Source organism: Cervus elaphus, chromosome 4 (genome assembly GCF_910594005.1).
Source record: "Cervus elaphus chromosome 4, mCerEla1.1, whole genome shotgun sequence".
NCBI classification, from domain to species: Eukaryota; Metazoa; Chordata; class Mammalia; order Artiodactyla; family Cervidae; genus Cervus; species Cervus elaphus.
The window spans coordinates 54,551,851-54,577,106 of NC_057818.1; the positions used below are offsets into that span (position 1 = coordinate 54,551,851).

The following is a 25,256-nucleotide window of genomic DNA, read 5'->3' on the forward strand; positions in this document are numbered from 1 at the left end:
ACCACTCGGAATCTGGAGAGCGGGAAGGGTCAGGTTTTAATGTCCCGGTCCTCCGGGCCGTGCTGGCCAGCGCCCAGCCCGGTTCCCCATGGCTCACTCAGGTGGAGGCCGGCCCGCCTCATCGGGCCCTTCGGCTGCAGCGGTTCCGTCATCCTCGGGTACCAGTTCTACGTCCAGCTCCAGCTGGCCCATGTAGAGGCCGACGGCACAAGCCCAGAGCAGGCCGGCGGCCAGCACCGCCCCCACGCCCGCGGCCGCACCCCCCACTGAGAGCTGCATGGGCCCCCGTAGCGCCGCCAGGCCCACCACGTAGGAGGCGCCGCCCCACACCACACACAGGCCGCCCAGCAGGAAGAAGCCTGTGGGACAGAGAGGGGGACTGGGGTCAGGGAGCCCGATCCTGGGGACCCAGGCGGGTCGAGGGCCCGGGGTGGCGTTAGAAAGGGGATGGGGCGCACTCAAGGGCAGGGTGAGGGTTAGTACAGAGCCAAGGTCGGGGATATGAGAGGGAATGGGGGCGGGTGGTGTGTGGCTAGGGCTTGGAGCCGGGAGGCCTGACTGAGAGCAAAGATAAGATGGGAGCGGGGGCAGCATGAGGGGCTGAGACAGGGACCCGCATCTTTGCTGAGAAGTCAGATTGGAAAGGGCAAGGACCCACAGCTCTGCCCTGAGCCAGCCCCTCTGGTGGGTCCGGTGCCCATGAGATAGGGACGAGGTGGGGAGAAGGAGGACACTCACAAATGAAGGGGAGGCACTTCTGGTGGGGGAAGCACGAGGGGTTCATTTATTCCAGGGGGTGACGGGGTGGGGCAGGACAGAGTCTAACTTGCGGGGTGTGTGTGGGGGGTCTACACTCCCCAGTGGAGGCAAGAGGGGGGTCTACACTCACCGTAGGCGGCCTCCCGGCCCATGTCGCTCTGCATGAAGGAGATGACCCCGATGCCTGAGGCCAGGAGGCCATTGCGGAACCAGGAGAGGAAGGCTGGGGGTGGTGGCAGGGCAGAAAAGTCAGCGTCAGCCCAAACCCTGCTCCCAAGCCCCCAGCCCGGATAGTCAACCGAGGGGCGCCTCTTCATCTGACCACCCTGTGCGGCCCTAAATCCCCACCTTGTCCCGGTGGCCCACCTACCAAAGTCTATCTGCCCCAAACCCTCTCACGTCTCCATCTCCGAATTCCTCCCCATCCCAAACTGCAACACCAAAGATGCAAGACAGTCTACAGAGTCTAGAGGAGCATCTAGGATCAAAATTGCAGAACTTGAATCTGAGGACCTGATGCTGGGAAAGATTGAGGGCAGGAGGAGAAGGGGGTGACAGAGGATGAAATGGTTGGATGGCATCACCGACTCAATGGACATGAGTTTGAGCAAGTTCGGGGAGATGGTGAAGGACAGGGAAGCCTGGCCGGCTGGCAGTCCCATGGGGTCGCAAAGAGTCAGACTTGATTGACCGACTGAACAACAACAACAAATCTAAGGACAGGAAGACCCCAAGAGGTCATCTGGGTCAACGTCGTTGCCACACGTGTATCCCCCATGGGCTCGCCCCGCCCCACTTCTTTCTCAGATTCCCCCAACAAATTGTTACCTCCCTACTTTCCCAGGCCTCTCTCCAACCTCCCCTTCAGCTTTCTGAAACCTCACTGCTAGTGGGTATGCTCCTCCTCGATGTCATTCACATCCATTCAAGTCCCTGGAATGGTCCCCTAGCGGGGACTGGAAGGATTACAATCCCCCCACCCCTGTCCCATCCTGTACCTAGACCTGCTCTCCAATCCGAACCTCCAACGCCCACGTGAAGCCCCGCCCCTACAGCCAGGGGCACCACACCCTCCAATCAGTCGAGAGTTTTTCTTCTATTGGTTGTTCCCGCTTCCAATCCGGAACTTCCCTCCTCTTCTGTGGGGCTCTACGCTCCCGCCTTATGCAGAGTGGTCCCCTAACCTGAACTGGCCCCTCCATCCAGGCCCCCTCTTACATTCAACTCCCCCGCCCACAGCCCTCTTTGGAAGGCTCTTCCATCTAGACAGCGCAGTTGGACAAGGCTACGTGTGCTGGCCCGACCAACCTCTCCAATTCCTACTGCACCCCATAAACCAGACCCAGCGTCCCATCCGCAAGCCCTTCTCCTGTGCGGACAGACTGCGCTCTTGCGCCCAGCCGCTTCCCTGCGCTTACACGGAAGCCCTTCTCCCTTCTAAGCTCGGGCCCCGTTTCCAGCAGAAATCCCGCCCCCATCCTCCACTCGTGCACGCGGGCAGGTTGGCTAGGCGGAACCCCGTCTCCCATCCAGGCTGACCCCAGCCCCAGCCCCAGACCTGTCTCATGCGCCTTCCGGAGGAGCCAGGCGTCTGCGCGGTCCAGCTCGGACACAGGCGGCGGCGAAGCCCCAGCGCGGGGGCCGTGGCCAGGGGCAAAGGACCCCCGGGCACCCCCGCTCCGGGGCCGCGGAGGCGGCAGCAGCGCCCCCCGGAAGCGGAGTCGGGCAAGGCGGGCGGCTCGAGCCCACCACCAGCCGCCTCCCATGGTTCGCACTACGGCCGCCGCGCCCCGCCCCGCCCCATGGGCCGCCCGTAGGCTGAAGTACACGTCACTCAGGCTTAGCCGCTTATCTATTGGTTAACTGCGCGCCACTCAGGACCAGTGCGCACTGTCCACTGGTCGAAATGGTGGTGATCCCTCCTCTGTCATCTGTGCCGGTATTGTGCGTCCCACCTTGCTTCGGAGATGGACTGCGAATCCCAGCGTTCATTGCATCGGGGGAAGGCCTGTCTTCAGAAGTCGGAGGCGCAATGTCTGTCGGGACTTGTAGTTTTTGTTAATAACATTAATTCTAACGGCCAAAAGAATCAAAACTCGTGGTACTTAATGTAGAACGTTTGCAAAATCTCGAAGACCCCAAAGGAGAAAGTAAAACTCATCACTGATCCCACCAATGAGAGGTTACTGGTAATATTTTGTTGTATTCCTATCCCGTCTTTTTTCTAGACGGGTGTAAAAGATTGCCTTTTGACAACTTAATTTTTTTTTCAAGTAACAGTCAATAATAAATCAGTGGCATTGAGTATTTTGCCATGGCATAATTTTTTTAATTTAAAAACATTATTTATTTTGAACACATTACAAGATGCAGGTTACAAAGTGCATCAAATGAAAAGAAACACACAGTACTTCCGTGGGGGTCTAGTGGTTAAGAATCCGCGTTGCAATGCAGGGGACGCAGATCCGATCCCTGGTCAGGGAATGAGATACCACATGCCACAACTAAGACCTCTTGCAGCCAAGTAAATTTAAAAGAATAGAAAAAAGAAAATAATGAGTTTGTGGCAGTCAGCCGCTAAGATGACCCCAGTGATCTTCACATTTTGAATACAGTCACTCCCCACATCAAATCAGGACTGGTCTGTGTGACCAGTTGAATGCTGTGGAAGTGACAGTGTGACTTCCAAGAATGGATCTTTAAGGTCCTCTATGACTTCCACCTTGTTCTCTTGAATCACCTTTTCTGTGGGAAACCGGCTCCTACATTGTGAGGATACTCAAGCAGCCTTGTGGAGGCTCACGTGGAGAGGAACTGAGGCTCCCTGCAAACAGCCAGCAACAGCATGCCAGCCACACGAGTGAACTTAATTGGAAGGGAACCCTCCACCCCCCGTCAAATCTTTGGGTGATCCTGGCCCCAGCCCAAGGTCATGAGAGATCCTGAGCCCGAGACACCCAGTTAAGTCACTTCTGTAGGAGTCCTTTTTTTTTCCTTATCACATATGTGGGATCTTAGTTCCCCAATCAGGGACTGAACTTGTGCCTGCTGCATTGGAAGCAGGGAGTCTTAACCACTAGACCACCTGGGAATTCCCCAGATGTTTTAAATGAGCATCTAGTGATGTCTCTCTCAACTTAAACCCTCCCGTGAAGGGGAAGACCTTCCACAGCTTTCCCTTGCCCACCCACCCCCCCCACCAAAACCATGACTACAAGACCTGCTAGTCCAGGCCCCTATTGCCCTCCTCTGCTCTTTCAACTCCCACTGGGAAGAGCTTGGATTTTATGGAGGGAGAAGCAGACTGGGGGGTAAACTTGGGGAGGGAGTTCAAATAGGCTGATAGTCTAAAAGATAGTCTGCCTGCTGGCAGTGAATACTAAGCATTAAAAGGGCTTAAATGGGAACTGAAAATATTTGAAACACATTATTCACATTCTTGGCTGGTGAGATGGTTTAGGCAGATTGAGAGAGGGGGAAAAATTAAATACCACAAACGGACAGAGCAGAGAAAACAAATCCTTTTTAAAGAGACAGAGCTGGCCAGTGGCCTCTGCACTTGTGATTAGATCAGTGGTTCTAATATGAATTGTCCAGGAACTTTGTTAAGACAAACATTAATGCTCCAGCCCCATTCTGGAGCCATGCCATCAGGACCTGTGGATCAGAGGGTGGGACCAGGCACTGGTGGCCTTTTACAGTCAATATATTAATATTTATATTCACCACAAGAAAAGAAGTGATAATTATGTGATGCAGTGGAGGTGCTCCAAACTGTGGTAGTAATCAGACTGCAATATGTAATTGTAAGTACAGATCATTGTGTATGAAATTATAATAGTTACAATGCAATCTCATACAGTGTTCTATGTCAATTATAGCTCCATTAAAACAAAATATATAGCTCCATTTAAAATATATATATATATATATATATATATTTGCTGCACCACTCAGCTTTCAGGAATTTAGTTCCTGGACCAGGGATCAAACCCAGGCTCTCCTCGGTAGAGTCCTAACTACTGGAGCACCAGGAATTCTTTTTTTTTTTTTGGTACCAATCTAGGAATTCTTTTAAAAATTTTTTTAAAATAATTTTATTTATTTATTTTTGACTGTGCTGGGTCTTTGCCGCTCCTCGGGCTTTTTCTTGAGTTGTGGTGCTCAAGCTTTTCACTGTGGTGGCTTCTCTTGTTGCAGAGCACAAACTCAGGGCATGAGGGCTCGGTAGTTGTAGCTCCCCGGCTCCAGAGCACAGGCTCAATAGTTGTGGCTCCTGGTCTTAGTGCTCCGCAGCACGTTGGATCAAACCCATGTCCCCTGCATTGACAGGCAGAGTTCTTTACCCCTGAGCTACCAGGGAAACCCTAAAATTTGTTTTAAAAGAATAAATTTAAAAAAAAAAAAAAAAGAATAAATTTGTATCAAGAACTGATTAGACGTCAGGGACTGTTCCAACATCTCTGGACACAATAGTAAATTCAATGAACCAAAGATAAACAAGAGATAAAGAATCAACTTTGGTGGCAGGCCATTTCAGAACGCGGAGGCGGATCACAATGTCATGTGTGAAACCCACAGATCAGCCACTTATTCAGGTTGTCCTTGAACAAGATTTCAATATTTTGTCCAATCAGGTGTTCACGGCTCATCTCTCACCCTCTGTTTGGCTCTGAGCAAACTTAAGTCCAGCTTCTCTTCTCCCCACTGACCCTCAAATGTAGTTTCCCTCACCTCCTGAGGACTGAAAAGTGGGACGGGCCCCCTTGTCAGCTTCTCCTGAGAACCGCTGACCCCAAGAAGACACACTTCCTGAGTGTTTTGCCAACCACGGTGGTTACTTTTCCTCAACTAATCAACTTCCCGTTTATGGGGAACCCCTCAGCCCAGACAGGCAAAGCCTTTTTCTGTTTGATTTTGAGAAGCTTGCATATTTCTGAGCTCACAGCATTCTCCTTACTGCAAGTGGGCTTTTTGCATAAAGTTATCTCAGTCCAGAGTTGTTTTTATTTGACATCTCCATAAAGTTCTCTGGCATTCTTCATTTGGCTACTTCCTGGTTTTTTAATTGCTCTTGGGAAGGTTATCTGATTTTTCTGTTAATTTCCTCGTTGGTTACTGCTGGTATATAGAATTTTTCTTAACTAAATGGCATCTCTCCACATTACATCCTCCCACACCTAGGTATTATCTTCCTTGTAAAAATAACTTCAAGGATGTATTCCAGAAAGTGAAGAGGTAAATCCAGAGAAGAGGAGGCGGTGGGTTGTAAGAGTTTTCTACATGAGGGATTAGGTCTCCCTGTGACAACAATCTGAATAACTTGTTTTATGAGATTCTGGATAATCTTTTTTTTTTTTTCCTATCTTTTGGCCATGGGGAATCTTAGTTCCCCAACCAGGGATCAAACCCCACCCCCTCTGCAGTAGAAGTGCAGTGTCTTAACCACCGACTGCCAGGAAAATCCCTACGAGATTCTGCATAATACTTATTTTCTTCTTCCCATTTTGGGGGGATTTTTCAAAAGATTTTACTGTGAAGATTGCTTTTGTAAGCTGGGGTGGCTGAGTGGGAGGGCAGAAGTGTCACTTGGGTTTCTTTCCCCCAGCTTTATTGAGATATAATTAGCGTATAAGTTTGTGTTTAAGCTGCACAAAGTGATAAATCAATATGCAATATATATTGAGAAGTGAGTACCTCATTATAAGGTTAGCTAACAGCTCCTTCACTTCACATGGGTACCATTGTTTTTTTAATGTGTGATGAGACCATTTAAGATCTACTTTCCTGGGACTTCCCTGGTGGTCCAGTGGTTAAGATTCCTCACTCCCAGTGCAGAGGGGCCCAGGTTCAAGCCTTAGTCAGGGAACTAGATCCCACATGCCGACACTAAAGATCCCGCATGCCACAACAAAAATCAAAGATGCTGTGTGCCACAACTAAGACCTGGTGCAGCCAAAGAAGTAGATATTTTTTTAAAAAAATCTACCATCTTAGCAATCTTCAAGTGTATGATACAGCGCTGTTACCCGGACTCACCATGCATTAGATCCCCAGAACACTTTCATCTTCCACCGGAAGTTTGTGCCCATTGAGGACCTTCACCTGTTTCCCAAGAAACGTCATTCTGAAAGCAGAACTGTCAGGGCAGGCCAAGCCACAGGATCATCTGGGGCCCTTCCCAGTGTCCCCAGAGCTCTTCTGTTCCCTACGGCTTCAGTGTCCTATGCCTCTCCGAACCTGGATATCCCTGGGTGGACACTGACCTTCCGTCCACTTCTGGTGAAGCGGCTGTTGGGGTAAGAGATGTGAGGAGATGAGATGGAGGGGTTTGAAGGCTCTGGATGGGATCTCTATTCTCCCTGCCCCTCAGACCCCGATGAATTGCTCATCCATCTCTCTGCCGAAAGCAACTCCCCTTTCTAACCTCATGTCTATGCCACCAAACTGCCCCTCCCTCCACCTTTGTGTCTTCCTCTGGGATTCTTGGGGGTCCCCTCACACAGTCCCTTCCTTTCCCTCCCACTTCCTTGGCCTCCAACCCACCAAGGGTCAAGACTCTCCTTTAGTGTCTCCATGCTCACCCTCAGTTGATCAGTCATGTCCGACTCCTTGCAAACCCTTGGACTGTAGCCCACCAGGCTCCTCTGTCCGTGGAATTCTCCAGGCAAGAATACTGGAGTGAGTTGCCATTTCCTTCTCCAGGGATATTCCCAACTCAGAGATTGAACTCAAGTAGCCTGTGTCTCTTGCATTGGAAGGGGGATTCTTTACCACTGAGCCACTGGGGGCATCACCACTCACCTGAGAAATTATCCTGCTACATTGATTTGGTTAGAACAAGAGACGTTTTCTGCCACTTGCTAGAAAATTGTCATTAGTTTACAAACCTATGATTTCCATGTAAATGAGACCCCTTTAGTTGTGATGTCCTTGTTCAGTGAGAAAACTGCATAACCGTACAAGGCAATCCTATGTCCTATACCTCTGGCAGGAGATCAGAGAGCTGTGTCTTTCCGGGACACCCATGCATCCACTCACTCCCTCTCCAGGCTTTCCTTTGGGGCTCATCTCCCACAAGATATGGTCTATGCTTTTGGCACTTAGATGCCCGCTGGCATGGAGCACTGGCTATTTGTCTTAACAAGGCCCTTTATGATCAGATCTGCATAAGGTATATGAGAAGCACAGACAGAAGACTGGATAAAGTGAGCTGTGTCAGGAAGAAAAAAGTGAAGTAGAGTTCCTTCCAGGGAAGACTCAGAACCGGCTCTGATAATTCCTGGGACATGCTGGGAAGAAAGGGAGGGTTAAGCAAGGCTTGGGGGAAGGAGTCATCTCCCCCTCTCCTCCACCAGCTTGCCCCATCTCCTCGTCACTGCTGAGCCTCCTCGATAGCTGGGTTGTGACTCTGAGGACACAACGAGGTGAGGGCTGGGTCCCCCGCAAGAGTGAAGGCCCATACAGCAGAAGGCTTCACAGTGCCCCTCAAAGACAGCCCCAGGACATGAAGAAGACAGTCGGAGTGTCTTAGACCCATGCTTGCTCCTATGCCTTCCTCTCTATATCTGGGGCTAGAAGCCTGCAAACTATTTCTCTGTCTCCTTTGCCAGCTGATTTCCTGTTCGTTTCTGGCAGTTGGAAGGCAGTAAAAAATAAAAACTGGAAGAGGTAATGGGACAATCGACTCCAGTATCCTTGCCTAGAGAATTTCATAGACAGAGCCTTGTGGGCTATAGTCCGTGGGGTCACACAGAGACGGACATGACTGAAGTGACTTGGTGCACACACACACACACACACACACACACACACACACACAAAGAAGTTCTTTCCCCCTGGCTTTTGGCAGTGCCCTGAGAGGGCTGCCAAGCTGAGACTTCAGGGGTCCAGCCTAGTTCCTCCTTCAGCAGTAGAGCAGTCTCTAGGTGACACCACAGTACAGGATCTTGGTTCCCTGATCAGGGATTGAACCCAAGCCCTCAGCAGTGAGAGCATGGAGTCCCAACCACTTGACCACCAGGGAACTCCCTACCCCATCATTTTCTTGTCACGCCGACCCTAGGAATTCTGGCAGCTTCCTGCAGCTACCAATCAGTGGTAACCTGATTATGCCTCTTTTACCCTCCAGCCTTTGCAGCCTCTTGGTGTCCAATTCCCTAATTATATTTCCTCTAGCTTAAATGCCTGGAGTGGTTTCAGTTTTCCTGATCCTTGATTCCTTGATCAGATACTGATCAAGAGGGAAGGAAGAGCCTTGCTCTGGATTTCTCTGACAACCCTGGCGTCTCTTCCTTGGAGCCACTCTCTCCAAGGTGACTCTGGAGCCAGACTGTCTGTATTTGGAGCCTGACTTTGCCACTCAGTAGCTATCGATATAGGACAAGTTGCTCAGTCTTCCTGGGCCTCAGATTCCTTATCTGTGAAATGGGAACATAATAAGACCGACTTCTTGGCGCTGTGAAAATTTTTCAATACATGCAAAGCCACCCAGCCCAGAGCCTGCCTCACGTGCTCTGTGTGTGTGTGTGTGTGTGTGTGTTAGCGGTTATTGTTTTAGTACATGTCATAGGGTGTGAGGCCTTAAAATGATTTTGGCTGTCTGTTCTAGTCTGATGGTGGCCCCAGGTAAGTTAATTTCCTTTCTGGCTTTCCTCCTTTCCCTATAAAGTGAGGGTTTAGCATGGAATGTGTGTGTGTGATAGTCACTCGGTCGTGTCCGACTTTTTGTGACCCCACAGACTGCAGCCTGCCAGGCTCCTCTGTCCATGGAATTCTCCAGGCAAGAATACTGGAGTGGGGTGCCATTTCCTTCTCCAGGGGATCTTCCTGACTCAGGGATCGAACTCCGGTCTCCTGCATTGCAGGTGGATTCTTTACCACTGAGCCACCGGGGAAGCCCCAGACTTAACTAATGTACGAACCAAAAAAGAAAATTCAGCGCCCCAGTTGCACTGGCCACAGTTTCGGTGCTCAGTGGCCACATGTGCCCAGTGGCTGCCATATCGGACGACACAGAGAGAGAGCATTTTCATCACCGTGGAACAGTCTAGGGGGCAGTGCTGGTTGAGAGAATAAGACCCGGAGAATGAGATGTCATGGTATTTAAAGTTCGAAGAGAAGCCTAAAGGTAAGGGGGAGGGAAGGGAGCGGGAAGTTGACAGGAAGTACCTAAAATTGACGTATCTTGAGAGAAACAGAGTAACCACCAGAAGAAATAAAGAATGCGAAAGTTTTTGCCTTTCACTGCGCTACTGGAGATACTCTAGAAGGGATACGGTGGGTGCTATGAACTGAATTGTCTTCCAAAAATGGATATGCTGAAGCCCTAACTTTTAAGGAAGTAATTAAGGTTTAATAAAGTCATAAAGTGGGGCCCTGATCCAATAGGATTAGGGTCTTTAGATGAGATGCCAGTTTTTCCCCCTCTCTCCGCCCAACCAACCCTCATCCCTGGGTCCCACCTTCCGCCCCTGTCAGCTCACTCATTGGCTGGAGCAGGCGGTAGGGGCGTGGCCTCCACGCAAACCCGGTGGCGTATTTCCAGACGCTGCAACTCAGATCTTAAGACAATGACGCTCCCTGCAGCGAGGGATCCAGGCCACCACACCTCATCAGCTGGCGATGTAGCCCCTGGCACGGCACCTGCAAACAATGAGGGATGCCTGGGAGCACTGGGGCTGGAGGGCTGGGGCTGACGTGGACAACAGGAGTGCTGGGTCCCCCAAGTATTTCCAACTCGCCGCCTCCTGGACATACAGTGGAAATACACCTCCTGATGCCCTTGAAAAAGCTGGCTTAAAACTCAACATTCAAAAAACTAAGATTATGGTCCCATCACTTCATGGCAAATAGATGGGGAAACTGGAAACAGTGACAGACTTAATTTTCTTGGGCTCCAAAAATCACTTCAGATGGTGACTGCAGCCATGAAATTAAAAGAGGCTTGCTCCTTGAAAGAAAAGCTATGACCAACCTAGACAGCATATTAAAAAGCAAAGACATTACTTTGCTGACAAAGCTCTGTCTAGTCAAAGCAATGGTTTTTCCAGTAGTCATGTATGGATGTGAGAGTTGGACCATAAAGAAAGCTGAGCACCAAAGAATTGATGCTTTTGAACTGTGATGTTGGAGAAGACTCTTGAGTGTCCCTTGGACTGCAAGGAGATCAAACCAGTCAATCCTAAAGGAAATCAGTCCTGAATATTCATTGGAAGGACTGATGCTGAAGCTGAAACTCCAATACTTTGGCCACTTGATGCGAAGAACTGACTCACTGGAAAAGACCCTGATGCTGGGAAAGATTGAAAGCAGGAGGAGAAGGGGATGACAAAGGATGAGATGGTTAGATGGCATCACCGACTCGATGGATATGAGTTTGAGCAAGGTTCGGGAGTTGGTGATGGACAGGGAAGCCTGGTGTGCTGCAGTCCATGGGGTCACAATGAGTCAGACATGACTGAGCAACTGAACTGAACTGACTGATGCCCTTGAAGTGAGGCTTGCTTCCGGACTTGCTTAGCTAAGCAAACAGCAGAACTGAAGTCCTTGACTGTGGGGAAGAAGCACTTAAGAGCTGGTGGGCTCTTCTCCATCTCTTTCACCATTGCCAAGTTGTCCCAGGGGTGGTGCTTCAGCCAATGTGGGTCCCTGGGTGACTGTGACAAGCAGAGTCCCCTACTGACCCATGGATGAGCCACTGAGATCTGGGAGTCATTACCCGGTGGCTCAGCAGTAAAGAATCTGCCTGCAATGCAGGAGACCTGGGTTCGATCTCTGAGTTGGAAAGATCTCCTGGAGAAAGGAACAGCTACCCACTCCAGTACTCTTGCCTGGGAAGTCCCATGGGCAGAGGAGCCTGGGGGGCTGCAGTCCATGGGGTTGCAAAAAGTTGGACACAACTGAGCAACTAAACAGCAACTTGAACATAAGCTCTTCTCTGCCCATATCTGGAACACAGCCTTCAAGGCTCTCCAAGACCTGCCAACCTCCCAAGCCCCAGGTGCCATCTTCCTTCTCTTTGCAGACTTCACTCCAGTCAATGGGTCATCCCTGTTAAGAGCCTGGTGCTGACCACAGGATCTGGTCCGGAGAAGGTCCATGCCCTAAACATTTGAATGATGCCTGTATCACCGCTGCGGCTTCCAACTCCTGCACCGTCTTCCCCCTGCATGAGCCCCACAGGTGTCTGCATGTTCACCTTCCAAGTAGCCACGTGCTTAGCCAAGGATGCTGGATCTTTGACATCTAAGAACCAGATGTGAGACCTCTATTGCCCTCTTGCTGTGGACCAAGGTAAGGAGGAGCACACAATCTGAGCCTGCCAAAGTGGCTGAGAGCAAGCCTGAGGGACTTCTGGGAAGCAGTTCCTCGCCCCTTGTTGCTCACTCGGTAAGTCGTGTTCAACTCTTTGCGACCCCATGAACTGCAGCACATCATGCTTCCCTCTCCTTCACCATCTCCTGGAGTTTGCTCAAAGTCATGTCCAGTGATTCTATGATGCCATCCAACTATCTCATCGTCTGTCATCCCCCTTGCCTCCTGCTCTCAACCCTTCCCAGCATCAGGGTCTTTTCCAATGAGTCAGCTCTTCAAATTAGGTGGCCAAAATATTGGAACTTCAGCTTCAGCATCAATCCGTCCATTGAATAGGGTTGATTTCCTTTAGGATTGACTGGTTTGATTACCTTGCAGTCCAAGGGACACTCAAGAGTCTCCTTTAGCATCACAATTTGAAAGCATCAGTTCTTCGGCACACAGCCTTCTTTATGGTCCAACTCTCACAGCCATACATGACTACTGGAAAAACCACAGCTTTGACTAGATGGACCTTTGTCAGCAAAGTGATGTCTCTGCTTTTTAATACACCGTCTAGGTTGGTCATAGCTTTCCTTCCAAGGAGTGTCTTTTAATTTCATGGCTGCATTCACCATCTGCAGTGGTTTTGGAACCCAAGAAAATAACATCTGTCACTGTTTCCACTTTTCCCCCATCTGTTAGCCATGAAGTGATGGGAATGGATGCCATGATCTTTGTTTTTTGTTGAGTTTTAAGCCAGCTTTTCCACTTCTCCTTTTTCACCCTCACGGGAGGCTCTTTAGTTCCTTTGCTCTCTGCCATTAGAGTGGTAAAATCTGCCTTCTGAGGTCATTGATACATCTGGAAATCTTGAGTCCAGCTTGTGTTTCATCCTGCCCTGCATTTCATATGATGTGCTCTGCATATAACTTAGGTAAGCAAGGTGACAATCAGCATACATCTTTGTCATACTCCTTTCTCAATTTTGAACCTGGCTCATAGATACATGGGAAGGTTCTTTTCTGCTTCTTTGCTTGGCTGCATGAGGAGGTAAAGGCTGGAAGACCCTCTAGCCATCTTGCCATCACAAGGGGTGCTGCCGTCCCAGACCAGCAGTGTGGAAGAGAGGCTGAACCTGGGTGAATTCAGAGTTCACTTGGACTTTACCACACCTGGACCTGCCCTACCAACCCTCTTACGTGGGATGATGGGCTCCTGCCTGTTGAAGGTAGCTGAGGGGGAGTCCTGAGTTCCAGGTGATATCGGCCATACTCGACGTGAATGAATTAGAAGCACTTCAAATATTGGGCCCCAGATTTATTTATTTTTGGCTGTGCTGGTTCTTCATTGCTATATGGGCTTTTCTCCATTTGCAGCGAGCAGGGACTCCTCTCTAGTTTCAGTGCATGGGCTTCTCATTGCAGTGGCCTTTCTCGTTGTGGAGCACAGGTTCTGGGGCTCTAGGGCACTTGGACTTCAGTAGTTGCAACTCCTGGGCTATAGAGCACAGTCTTAGTAATTTGTGGTGCATGGGCTTAGCTACTCCTTGGCATGTGGGATTTTCCTGGATTGGGGATTGAACCGGTATCTCCTGGGTTGACAGGCAGAGTCTTTACCACTGAGCCACCAGGAAGCCCCCAAAAGTTTGATTTTAGCTGAGTAAGACTCATGTCACACTTCTGACTCCCAGAATTGTAAGGTATCAAGTTCCTGTTTTGTTGTTTTTCTTTCACCAAGTTTCTGATTTAAATCACTTGGCTTGTATAATTTATATGGCAGTCATGAAAAACTAAGAGAGGCCCATCAAAGCACAGAAACCAAATTAAATCCCGAGAAGACACGGCTACCCTCCAGGCCAAGTCCTGCTCCCGTCTCTCCCTAGCAAAGCATGGATTTCTCAGGGCAGACCCCAGGTTAGCAAGAGAGGAGTGTCTGAGTCTACTAAAGTCCACAGTTGTGGAGGCTGGAAGTCCAAGGTCAAGTGGCAGCTGATTCAGTGTTGGGCGAAGACCCTCTTGCCAGATGGCTGTCTTCACACCACACCTTAACACAATGGAAGGGGTAAGGATCCTCTGTGGCGTTTCCTTTAAAACGGCACTAATCCCTTTCACAAAGGCTTCATCCTCCTGACCTCATCACCTCCCAAAGGCCCCACCTCCAAACCCTGTTGTCTTGGGCGAACAGGTTTCCACAGGGGAATTTTGAGGCGACACAAACGTTCAATCTACAGCAGTTAGGGCCGCTGTTTAAGCCAGCCCCATGGTCCTGAGGTCATCTCTGGCCTCTTCTGTGATCCGTGTGGGTCAGCGATGTCCGGAGCTGGAGCCGGGGGAAACAGAGTCTGTCTGGAGGTGCCATCCCCACAGCGTCACTGTGAACGCCACCCTGGGACTGACGGGCCACTGAGGACAGACCCTGGTTTCAAGGCTGCGCCCCCCACCTCCTTGTCATTTCTGGGGCAAGGGGAGCTGGGGGCAGCACAGAGAGACAAGATCCGTAGATTAGTTGTTTTGTTTTTTTTTTTAAAATAACTGCATCCTTTAATGGCAGTAATACAATTATTGGATTAAGAGACCACAGGAGAAAGGACAGGTGGTGTTTCTGGAAGACAGATATGGAGTACAAAAAGGGGTGGAATAGAGTCATGCGACGATCATTGTAAAAATACAGTACGTTATATACATATTTGCACCGTCAACTTTCAACTCTGAAATAGTATTTACACTTTTGTTACAATCCTGGTTAGAGAACAATTTATTTTTTTCCTTTAAAAGCTCGGCCTGATGGCAAATGAAAATTTTGGGTGAATTCATAGTCCCATGAGGTTCTTAGGCTGAATATTCCAAGAGGAGGGTTCCAGCTTCTATTTCATCCACAGATTACAGTTTTAAAAAAGTATTTCATTTTGCTTCTACAAAAGAAAATTCTCAAAGGAGGGAAAAAAAAACCAAACAACCCAACACCCAACCACAGCCACACTGTGTATTCTTTCTTATATTACAAACACCAGGGGCTGCAGCCCTCTGCTTCGAGGCCAACACTGGTGGCTGAAGAAAAATCTCATTAATGATTGTTTAAAAAAAAAAAAAATCAGAAAAAGACACAAAGACAAACCAAACCACCCTGATCATGGCGCACTGACCCTCTGGGGGTGCCTCCCCGGCCCTTGCTTCTGGCACCAAACTCTATATGACTATTCCTTTTCTGGGGGAGGGGGTGTGGGACCTTCTTTAACCTCCCACCCCAAGGAGGTGGGAGGGGTGACCCTCTGGCTGGCTGGGACACCAGGCTTCCTCATCATTAGCAGGAAGTCAGGGCCCTTAAGCGAGGTTGCGGAGATGGCAGGATGAGAGAGGCAGCAGACAGCGGGTGGGTGCGGACACACAGGCTGTGTCCAGCTCCCCTGAGGTCACAGCGTCCGCCTCTTGTGGGCTCCGTGGCCAGGACGGGAGCTCCGCCAGGGTCCTGGGGGTGGTGAGAGCCCAGGGCAGCCCTGTCGGCTCCCTTCCCGGCTCAGCCGGAGGGATGAGAGCAGGACACAGGCTGTGGGGTCCTTACCCTGCTCACAGCGGGGGTCGGGTCACCCTCCTGGCCCTGGCCAGCTCCCCACCGTGTCCTCAAGCCCCCTTCCTGAATGTGACCATAAAGCCAACACTGCATGTGCCCTGAACCCACGCCCCCTTCGGCTTGGAAGAAAACCAAACACACCGAAACCACGGGCGCTGAAGGTATGCTGAGGGGGTGTGGCGAGAGGGCGACACTTTGCCGACCACCACCCGGGCTCCCCCCGTCGGGGGCGTGGTGGCACGGCCATGCCACGGATCCTTGAGCTGTCCTCAGAGGGGCTGGGGCCCAGGACAGAGCCCGGCACGCGGGGAGAAAGGCGTGGCCATGACGGGACAGGGGCTAATACTGACGGAAAGCACGCGGTCTGCGGGGCCACCGCCCCGCACCAGCCGACTCCAGGTCCATCTCTCACCCCAGAGTCTTCTGCCGCAGGCTGGAGGGTTTCGGGTTCACGGGTGAACTCTGGACGGAGGGGGGCGGGGGCGGGGGGGACCCTGCGGGTGAATCCAGACGAGACAGCAGTGGGAAAGGACTTTGTTTCTCCTGGCCCAGGCAGCTTCCAAAGGCTCTTCTTTTCTTTCTTGATACCTCCTCGCTTCCACTGGCCCCTGAAGTGGGTCATCATGGCCTGCACACTGCAGAGGAGACGCAGAAATGCCTAGACCTGCTTCCACGCAGGGCCTGCCCACCGTCTCGGCTCCAGCTCTTCTTGCTCATGCAACGGTTGGTGCCTTCTTGACTCCTGCTGCTCCCTTCCTCCTGGGGGGTGGGGTGGGGCGGGGTGGGGCAGGAGGAGGAGGAGGGGCCCAGCTTTGCCCAGAAAACCCACCAGACCCCCAGCTGCCAGACTGGGGCCCCAGCCTTTAAGGGAGTCCCTGAAAATTGGGCCCAGCCAGGCCAGGCAGAGTGCCAGCTGGGCTGAAGCCCAGGGGACTCGCCACTGTTCACATGCACATGGGGGTTTTGTCGGCGGGCACCCAGCAGTCCCGCAGCACTGACGGGAAGTTAGCGATGGTTATGTACAATTCATGTGTTATACAGAAGATACTACTTAAAAAAAAAAAGAGAGAGAGAGAGGAAAAAAGAAAACAGAATAGGAAGAAAGAAAAGAAAGAACACCCAAACCCCCTCCCCCCTCCCCCCAAGCCCCAACTCTGGTCGCTGCCCTTAAATATTGCCCTGGGAAGGGTGGGGTGTGGGGAGCGCTGGACTCCGGCTTAACACTACTGGCAGAAGGGGGAGGCGGTGGGGTCGAAGCCTTTAAACACATCTTTCAGGGACCCAGCGTCCTGCTCACCCTCTTGGGCTGGGCTGTTGCCAGCAAATGGGCTTCCGGAGCCCGTCTTAGGTGCCGGTTTCACGGTCCCGAAGAGGGTGGGCACGGGCAGGTTGTGCACGCCGGGCTGGGGTAGGCTGCCCTCTGCTGACGGGGCACCCACGGCGGCAGCGGGGGCCGCGGTGGCCTTGGGCCGGGGCCGATTGTAACTGTTGTATCTGTCCGTGGCCGTGGCCCCGTCGGCCCCAGGCTTCCCGGACTCGGGCTGTTCCAGGGCAGACTTGCGGACAAACGGGGGCTCCTTGGCCTTGGCGGCAGCGGAGCTCCTGCCGTTGCCCTCAGGGCCCTTGGGCTGGGTGCCCGCGTCGGCGGCCGACTCTGCAGCTTTGCCCCCCGCGTTGGGAGTCCTGGGGTCGTAGAGGCTGATGCCGCTCAGCACGCTGCTCTGGCCGCCCCCGCCACCCTGGCCCAGGCCGCCAGCTGCCAGCACGCGGGGGTCGTAGGGGGCAGTGGCCGGTGGAGAGGACTCCCCGCTGGGGCTGGCGGTTGGAGAGGGGACCTCGGCGGGGCCGGGTTTGGCCGCCCGGGAGGAGGCAGTGGCGGAGTCTGTGGGTTTCTGCAGCCGGGGGTCGGTGGGTGTCTTCCGTACTCGGGGGTCACTGGGCTTGTCGCCGGAGCCAGGGGTGGCCAAGGGGCCGGTGACGTTGACAGTCTTGAGGATGCGAGAGAGGAGCTCAAAGTCAGGCAGGCTGGAGCCAGCCGCGCCGGCATCTGTGGAGTTGCCCGCACGCTGCCGGGGATTGGGGGGCCCCGAGGTGGCGGCGCGGTGCAGCCTGGGATCCAGCGCCGGCAGAGACTGCAGGGCGGCAGGCACGGGGGGCGCCGCCTCCTGCTTGGGCAGGGGCAGCGGGATCAGGTCCTCGGGGCTCCAGAGCACAGTGCGGGCGAAGCTGGGCCGGCTCAGGGTCACGGCCTTCTTGATGTGGCTGAACTGCTGCAGCTGTGACCGCGGGTCCCGTAGCGGGTGCCCAGGGAGTGGCTCCAAGGGAATGTTGACGGCCTTCTCCCGAAGGGCCCGCTCCCCTTCCTCTTCTTCTGCCGGGGGTGGCCCAGACCCCTTGGAGCCCCCGGGACCAGCAGGGCTGGAATGCAAGCCGCCGTCGGGCTTGGAGCTGGGTAGGGAGCGAGCCAGTCGCGGGTCAGAGGGTCCAGTGTCACCTGGGCCTGACCCGCTGGAAGCCTCAGCATGGCGGGAGAGCCTGGGGTCCCGGCTGAGGCGGGGGTCAGCCAGTCGGCCTCCTGTGGGGTGTCCCTTCTGGAGGCGGGGGTCCCCCAGCCCACTGCTGCTCAGCTCCCCAACAGAAGCCTGGGGCCGGCTGGACGTCTGCTGCCTCAGCGTCTTCAGGATGGAGGTGACACTGCTCCCACCTTCATCCTCGTCGCTTGAGTACCAGTTTCCAGTGTCACCTGCGAGCAAGCAGACAGCAGCAGGGAGATGGTGAGTGGTCACCACACCTGCCACCAGCCCTCTTGGATCCCTTGGTAGCCTACTCCCCACCTCTTCTCTCTCAGAACCTCTACTTCTCTCGCTTAAAACACCCACTGCTCACCTTCCCCACCACCACAGAATGGCACGAAGAGCCAGGGAGCGCAGGCGGGCCAAGCACGGAGCCCGGCAGGTCTCTGGCTGTCGTGGATGGACCCTTCCCTGTGTACCGGCACCGAGCTAAGGGCTTTGCCTTATTTGCCACAACCACCCAGGATACAGCGCTGTCACCATGCCCATTTGACAGATGAGAAAACAGAGGCACCGACAAAGCGCCCCGAGGTCGGGGACAAAGCCAGGCCTAAGCTCAGACTCCAAGCCCCAGGCTCCAGCGCTGCCTCCTCACCTCCTGGGCAGACTCAGACCCCCCCACAGCAGGCCCGGCTCCGAGTACCTGTGAGCAGCAGCCGCTGCCTGGGCTCTCACTGAGCTTGGGCTCCCAGACCCGTGCCTCCCAGACCCCTCACAGTGCTCCCACGCCCCAGGGCAGGCAGTCACCAGCTGGAAAGAGGCGGGGCCAGGTGGGCAGACGCAGAAGCTGGCCCATGTCCAACCTCCTCGGCAGCTGCAGTCGGAGACCTCGGGGAGGGGACTGTCCCCTGTTCTCACTGCCCCACTTGCTCCCCAGCTCCTAGCTGCAGGCTCTAGATGCCTTCTCTGTCTGCCCCATTCCCCCCAGGGGGGATGCCATCAGGGCGCCACTCGGCACCACAAGACCCAGCAGCTGAGGCTGGGACTGTTACTGGTCTGTGTCAGAGACTGGCTTTCACCTCTGGGCTTCCCAAGGACACGGTCTGGGGAGCGGGGGCTGAGCGTCTCCCTCCAGCCTCCTCTGCGAGGGTGTGGTCTCCTCCAGGGACCAGCCCATTGCCCTCCTCCACAGGACCAGGGTCTTGCCCTTCTCCGCAGGGGTCCTCCCGGCCACAGGCTCCTGTCCCACGCAGACCCCGGACCTAGGCACGCCCCACCACTCCCCGCAGGGCGGCCAGGGCCCGTGCCCATGGGGGGAGCCCTGCCCCGGGGGAGGACACGTGCCTTCCTCATTCTCCCGGTCCTGCTTGCTGCTCTCAGCCAGCCTCCTCGCTCTCTCCTCCTCCTGCTGCTTCTGCTGGATCCTCAGGTACAGGGCCCTCTGGGCCGAGGGCAGGAAGTCAGGGACACCGGCGCCTGGCTTCGGCCGGCCTGGGGGCCCTCCCTCAGAGAAGCTGTCTGGCTCCAGAGGGTGCTCGGGGAAGAGGTGCTCCCCAGGCTCCCCCGGCAGCTCTTCGTAGTGCCCGTAGTCCTCTGTGGCAGGGAAGAACCGAGCGTTCATGTCGGGAAGGGCCGTGCGGCACCAACTCCGACCCACCCGTGCCCTCAGCTGGAAAACCACCCCTGATGGCGATGGGTGACAATGCACAGCCTGTGCCCTCCTACCCTTCCCGGGAGGGGCCCTAGCAGTAGGGGACGGGGCAGCCAAAGGGGGAGGGGGTCCCAACTAGGATGCAGCCACTGAGAATGGGGTTCACGGTGAGGTTTAGTGACACGGGCAAATGCTCATGAGGTGAGAACAGGACGGAACGGCGAACGAATGTTTATAAAACGCAAAGAAAAAGCTTTGAAAAGACAGACAGAGAACAGGCCCTCTGGGAATGAGAGCAGGGGAAATGAGATTGGGGGAGGGAGTTGAGGCATCATTCCCTTTTTTACTCCACACATTTCCCATCTGTTTTAAATACTTCTGATGAACATTAATCTTATCGTCTCTTTAAGTAAATAACTAAAGAAAGAAAAACACTCAATCTCACAGTAAGCTCATAATATGAGTTCAATCATGGTAAAAAAGACCCATAAAGAAAAGAAGAAAATACACCAGAATGTTGCTATGGCTACAAGTCCACCCAGAGGCTCCCGGCGATTTCTTCTCCTTCCACAAATGTTTCTGGGCAGCTGCTACGTTTAAGGGGATGCGGCAGGTGGGGGTGTTTCTCTAGCACAGCATCTAGGAAGCACCAGGCGGAAGGGCTTGCCATCTCTCCTGAAAGGTGGGCAGCGTCCAGCACCAGCCGCCTCCCTTCGCAAATGCTAAGGATAGAGCCAAGGATGAGGGGAACAGCTTTGGGAGGTCTGTGACGAAGCGCCTAGAGGCTGTGTATGTGTGTTGGAGACAGAGTCCAATGAGCACTGCCCACAGGCCATTCTGCAATGATGAAATAGCCCCGATCTGCACCTTGCGTGCAGCGACCCTATTGAGCAGCTGAAATGTGGCCAGCTCTACCAAGAAAGTGAGTCTGTAATTTAAACTAAAGTTCCAGGAGTCAAACGCTTAAATCTTTTTAGAAAGATAAACACTTCCTACGTAATCGTATAAAGCAAAATGTGAAAAGCCACTTTCTTCCAGACTCTGAACTTCAGAACATGGGAACTTGGTGGGCCAGGCTGCTCTGGGCCACAGCCTCACTCCTTAAACAACAGTCCCACCCAGGCCCCTCTTCATCAGACGGTTTTACAACGCTGAATATTATTAAAGGCAACTGAACAGCACTAAAAGGGTAGATTTCACAACATGGGCATTTGAGCCAATTACTCCAGAGATACCATCACCAGCTTCACAGACTTTTTGTTTCCCTACCTGGACCTTCACACATCTCACATCCATTGTTTAAAGGGGGAAGAGACCCCTTGGGCCAGGGTCACCTGCTTTTCTCATGTGAGAGCGTGTCACTGCCCTGGCGCCCTGCCCCCCACACCTGTTTTTTGCCTCCACACACTAGACACCAGCATAAGCTCTACCCCGACCCCCAGCCTGGTCAGCTCCCTGACGCCGCCGCCGACCCCACATGGTGTTAAACGCGCACCTCTTGCTTTCTGCAGCTGAAGCACGGTGCTGCCCTCCCTCCTCCCAGCCTGGCTCTGCAGCACATCCCGCCCCAGGGACGGCTGGGCACCTGCCCAACGACTCCGCCCCCTACAGGCATCCCCACCCGACCCTGCCGCCTTGGCCCCTTGGCGCCTCCACACCCAACTCTGCTGGCTCTCAGTCACCCTGGAAGCCCCTCACCTCACCTCTGCCCAGGGTGACTCCAGAGCAGCCTGCAAGCTTCCCAGATGCCCTTCCAGCTGCTACAAGCACCTGTGGGCCCAGTGTTCCTCTGTTACCCTCATCCTCCTACGAGCATCCATGGCCCCAGCGTTCCTCTGCTATCCCCATCCTTCTTCCGCTGAGCACACCTCACCATGGCCCATAGAGTCTCATGTGCTGGGGCTTCTCTCCCCTGTCCTCCTGTCCCAAGCCACACGAACACCTGGGGATTCCACCAACAAGGTGACTTGGCTGGAATCTCTACCTGCTGCGGCTCCCCCCAAGCCAAGCCTTCCTCCCGCTTCACATCCCTCTCCCATTTGCCTCTCACATAGGCCTCGGACAGGCGGTGATGCACCAGAGCATAGCTGCTCCCAGCCCACCTCCACCCATCACCCCGGACACTGCCCCGCTTTCCTTCCATCAATGACCGATGCCAACATGAGCGGCACACTTACTGACATGTTTCCTATCTGTTTCTCTCCACTGAAACGCAGTTCAGGCCTGCTCTGACCCCAGGCCTGGAAGCACGCCTGGCCCCCTAGATACCTCGCATCCTCCTGAAGGCTACACACCGTCTCCTATGAAGCAGCACTGTCATCCCAGCACCCTGACCACCAGACCTTTAGGTTATTTACAACACGTGTCCTCATTTTAGTAAGAAAGGAAGGAAAGGAGAAAGGAAGATAGTCAGTGTGGGGATAGAACGAGCACAGTCACAAGGGAGCTCCAAGCCAAGAACCACCCAGAAGCAGGCCACTGGCAGAGGGCACCTCAGCCATGAAGTTCACACCATTCGGCATCCACCCCCTAACTTCCCACACTCCCAGTCCACACACACCCAGAAAACTTACAAGAAACTAAGTAAGTTATAATGATGATTATACACACCCGCCCAGACTCAACAGGCTGGTGAATTCTACATCACTGAAAATGTTCAGCCACTCATGGAACAGAGATGGAGTTGGATTTAAGTTTTCAAAGACTCAGACCAAAGAAGAAAACCCCAGTCTTCTTGACCTATATTCCACTGTGCAAGCCCCAGCCAGCCCCCACCCTGAGCCCCGCATACCTGCGTCCCCAATGAGTCCCGGCTCCATCTCCATGCCCTCCTGCTGCTGGTAGAAGTTTTCATAGAAGTTCTGGGCTGGCGGGATGGGGGGCATCATTCCAGAATGTGGGGAGTCTCCGGGACCGTAGGGCATCATGGGAGGGCCGCCAGGGCCCATGGGCGGGCCAGGGTTCATGCCGGGGCCCATCGGCATATCAGGGTGCATGTCGGGGTGCATGTCCGGGTGCATATCCGGGTGCATGTCAGGGTGCATGTCAGGATGCATTGGGCCCCCCATCGGCCCTGGGGGTCCCATGTTGGGCCCAGGGCCCATTGGCCCAGGGGGTCCTCCGGGTCCAGGGAACCTGGAAGAAACAATGGTGCCTGTGAGAGGGGCTGCAAAGGCAGGAGGGAGCTACAGCCTGAGGAGGGCTCCAACCAGGCTCTTAAGGCTCCAGAGATGCCACATGATGGCCAGCTGGGCACTCACCTCACACCCAGCTTCTCAGCCAGCTGCCCCGTGGGCCGCACCACAATCTCGAACAAGGAGGGGATCTTCTTATTGTACATGTCCTGCTGCTGCTGCAGCTGCTGCGGGGACAGCGGCTCGTGCGCTGGCAGGGGCATCTGAGGGGGGCCGGGAGGCGGAGGCGGGGGTGGGGGTGGGGGCGGGGGGCCGCCCTGCATGGGCCGGCCATTCGGAGACGTCGGGGCCGGTGGGCCGGGCGGGCGGGGCGGGGTGGGCAGGAGGCCCACGCCGGGGGGTGGCTTGGGCAGGGGGTTGATGCCCTGTTTCTTCAGCTCCTCCACCTCCTTCTCATCCTCGGCGCCCGCCTCCGCATCGTCCGCCAGCATCTGCGGGCCAGAAGGACAAAGCCGTCAGAGTCACGACGGGGAGGGGCAGGTGGTAATGCACCCCTCCAGGGCTGAGACCTGAATTTACGAAGCAAAGTGCTTCAGTCCCCAGAGACCCTTACAGCTTAAGGCCACCGACCACAAAACCTCTCGGGAACAGACAGCATCGCCCCCGTACCACCTCTGCATCCACTCCCAGTGACCAGCTGACAGGGAAGCCATTCTTAATCTGCCGCAAAGTATATGCAACATACCATGCACTATTTCACCATTTCCAGGTAGACAATTCAAAGACATCAAGTACATTCTCAACTGGTACAATCGCCAATTATCTAGTTTTGTCACCTCAGAGAAAACGCCACGCCCACCAGGCGACCACTCCCCACGCCCACCAAGCGGCCACTCCCCCGGAAGACGCCACGCCCATCGAGGCCACTCCCCACTCCCCCTCACAAGACGCCACGCCCATCAAGAGGCCACTCCCCCAGAAGACGCCATGCTGTCAACCAGCCACTCCCCACTCCCCCCTAAAAAGACGCCACGCCCATCAAGAGGCCACTCCCCCAGAAGACGCCATGCTATCAAGCGGCCACTCCCCACTCAGAAGACGCCACGCCCATCAAGAGGCCACTCCCCCATGAAGTCAACACGCTCATGAAGCGGCCATGCCTCACTTCCCCTCCCCCAGCCCCTGGCAACCACCCACCTGTCTGTCTATGGATTTGCCTGTTCTGGACATTTTCTATAGACGAAGCCCTATAATGTGTGGTCTTTTGTGGCTGGCTGCTTCTACTGAGCATCATGACGTTTTCCAGGTTCACCCACGGTGTAGCTGTGTCATCTATTTCACAGCTAATAGCTCATGGTTCTGTTTGGATTTTAAGCGCCTCATGGCACTTGCAATCAAACCGCCAGCACTTATGAGGACCCGCAGGGCCTGATAGCAGGGCTGGTGTCTGCAGAGGGCTTCGCGGTGCGTGGACTCCTCCAGCATAAGCACTCAACCCTGTGTTTCAGTCCCGCGGACAGCTAAGCACTTTCCCCCCAACACGGGGCCCTCACTGGACCAGGCCTCTGTCTGGGCATTCATTTTTCCCTCCATGTATGGCTCCATGCCCCCCAGTTGCTGGGGTCTCTTATTAAAAGGTCGGTTCAGAGTGACAGGCCTGGTCTCCTGTATTCACTATGGGAACACCATCCGCTCCCTCCAAAGCACTACCCAAGCTTTGTTAAGATTTTACATTTAGTTGTATCTCTTTATTCCTGGCCTGATGACTACCAATTCCACAAGGGCAAGACCCCCAGGCTCCACCTAAGGCCTATTACAGGGCAGAGGAGAGGGACAGTTTCAAAGTCTGGATTCAAGTGGAACATCCCACGGATCAGGATCCTGTGCAGAAGCTGACACTGCGGACCTGCCTGCGTCTCTTGAAAGGCCAATATGCAATGGGGCCTCCACCCTGGGCCCCAGCATCTCTGCAGAGGACCCTGCCCCAGCCCCTTCCCCATGCAGGCAGGGCCGCCTGTGGTTACAGAGCCACCGGCCCCTGCACCGCTAGATCCTCATAGGGGCAACTCAGTGCCCTCAGGTGTGGGCAAAACCTAACAAAGTTATGCTTCATTAAACAGGTACAAACCTGATGAGCACTTCCTCCCCACGCGGGGAGGGGTACCACCGCCAGCCACTGAATGTGCCACACTCCCCTCGCCCCCAAGACTAGGTCCGCATGTCTCCTCACCACTCAGCACAGAACACCAGCACTCAGCAGGAACACTCTGCTGGGGGGACCGAGGCCATGGAGATCTTTACACTGCTGCCCCCAGCCTGGAGCATGGTACTCAG

The 25,256-nt window shown here is 54.0% G+C and overlaps 2 protein-coding genes and 1 long non-coding RNA gene across 11 annotated transcripts in view; all 3 read right to left on the minus strand.

Moving 5' to 3' along the window:
* Positions 1 to 13: 13 nt before the first annotated feature.
* On the minus strand, positions 14 to 2,558 carry TMEM160 (transmembrane protein 160). The gene is made up of 3 exons (XM_043899592.1): positions 2,318 to 2,558; positions 890 to 982; positions 14 to 359 (listed from the first exon to the last, which is right to left on the minus strand). Exons 1-3 carry the CDS (start codon positions 2,523 to 2,525, stop codon positions 94 to 96), a joined length of 567 nt encoding a protein of 188 aa, XP_043755527.1. The 5' UTR covers positions 2,526 to 2,558; the 3' UTR covers positions 14 to 93.
* Positions 2,559 to 4,882: 2,324 nt separating this feature from the next.
* On the minus strand, positions 4,883 to 10,571 carry LOC122691008. 2 transcript variants are annotated; one of them, XR_006340269.1, is made up of 3 exons: positions 10,245 to 10,571; positions 6,799 to 7,050; positions 4,883 to 5,126 (listed from the first exon to the last, which is right to left on the minus strand). It is a non-coding gene; the product is annotated as an uncharacterized LOC122691008 (long non-coding RNA). The 2 variants fall into 2 exon arrangements; XR_006340263.1 differs by having other exon boundaries at positions 10,224 to 10,571.
* Positions 10,572 to 14,558: 3,987 nt separating this feature from the next.
* ZC3H4 (zinc finger CCCH-type containing 4) overlaps positions 14,559 to 25,256 on the minus strand; it is a 38,770-nt gene continuing 28,072 nt past the window's right edge. For 7 of the 8 annotated variants that reach the window (XM_043899593.1, XM_043899595.1, XM_043899598.1 and 4 more), the window contains 4 exons: positions 23,049 to 23,413; positions 22,580 to 22,923; positions 19,482 to 19,730; positions 14,559 to 18,367 (listed from right to left, as the gene is read on the minus strand). In XM_043899593.1, coding sequence (XP_043755528.1) covers positions 16,848 to 18,367; positions 19,482 to 19,730; positions 22,580 to 22,923; positions 23,049 to 23,413 — 2,478 coding nt within the window. In that variant the 3' untranslated portion in view covers positions 14,559 to 16,847. The remainder of the gene's footprint in view (positions 18,368 to 19,481; positions 19,731 to 22,579; positions 22,924 to 23,048; positions 23,414 to 25,256) is intronic. The other variant, XM_043899601.1, reaches the window with a different exon arrangement.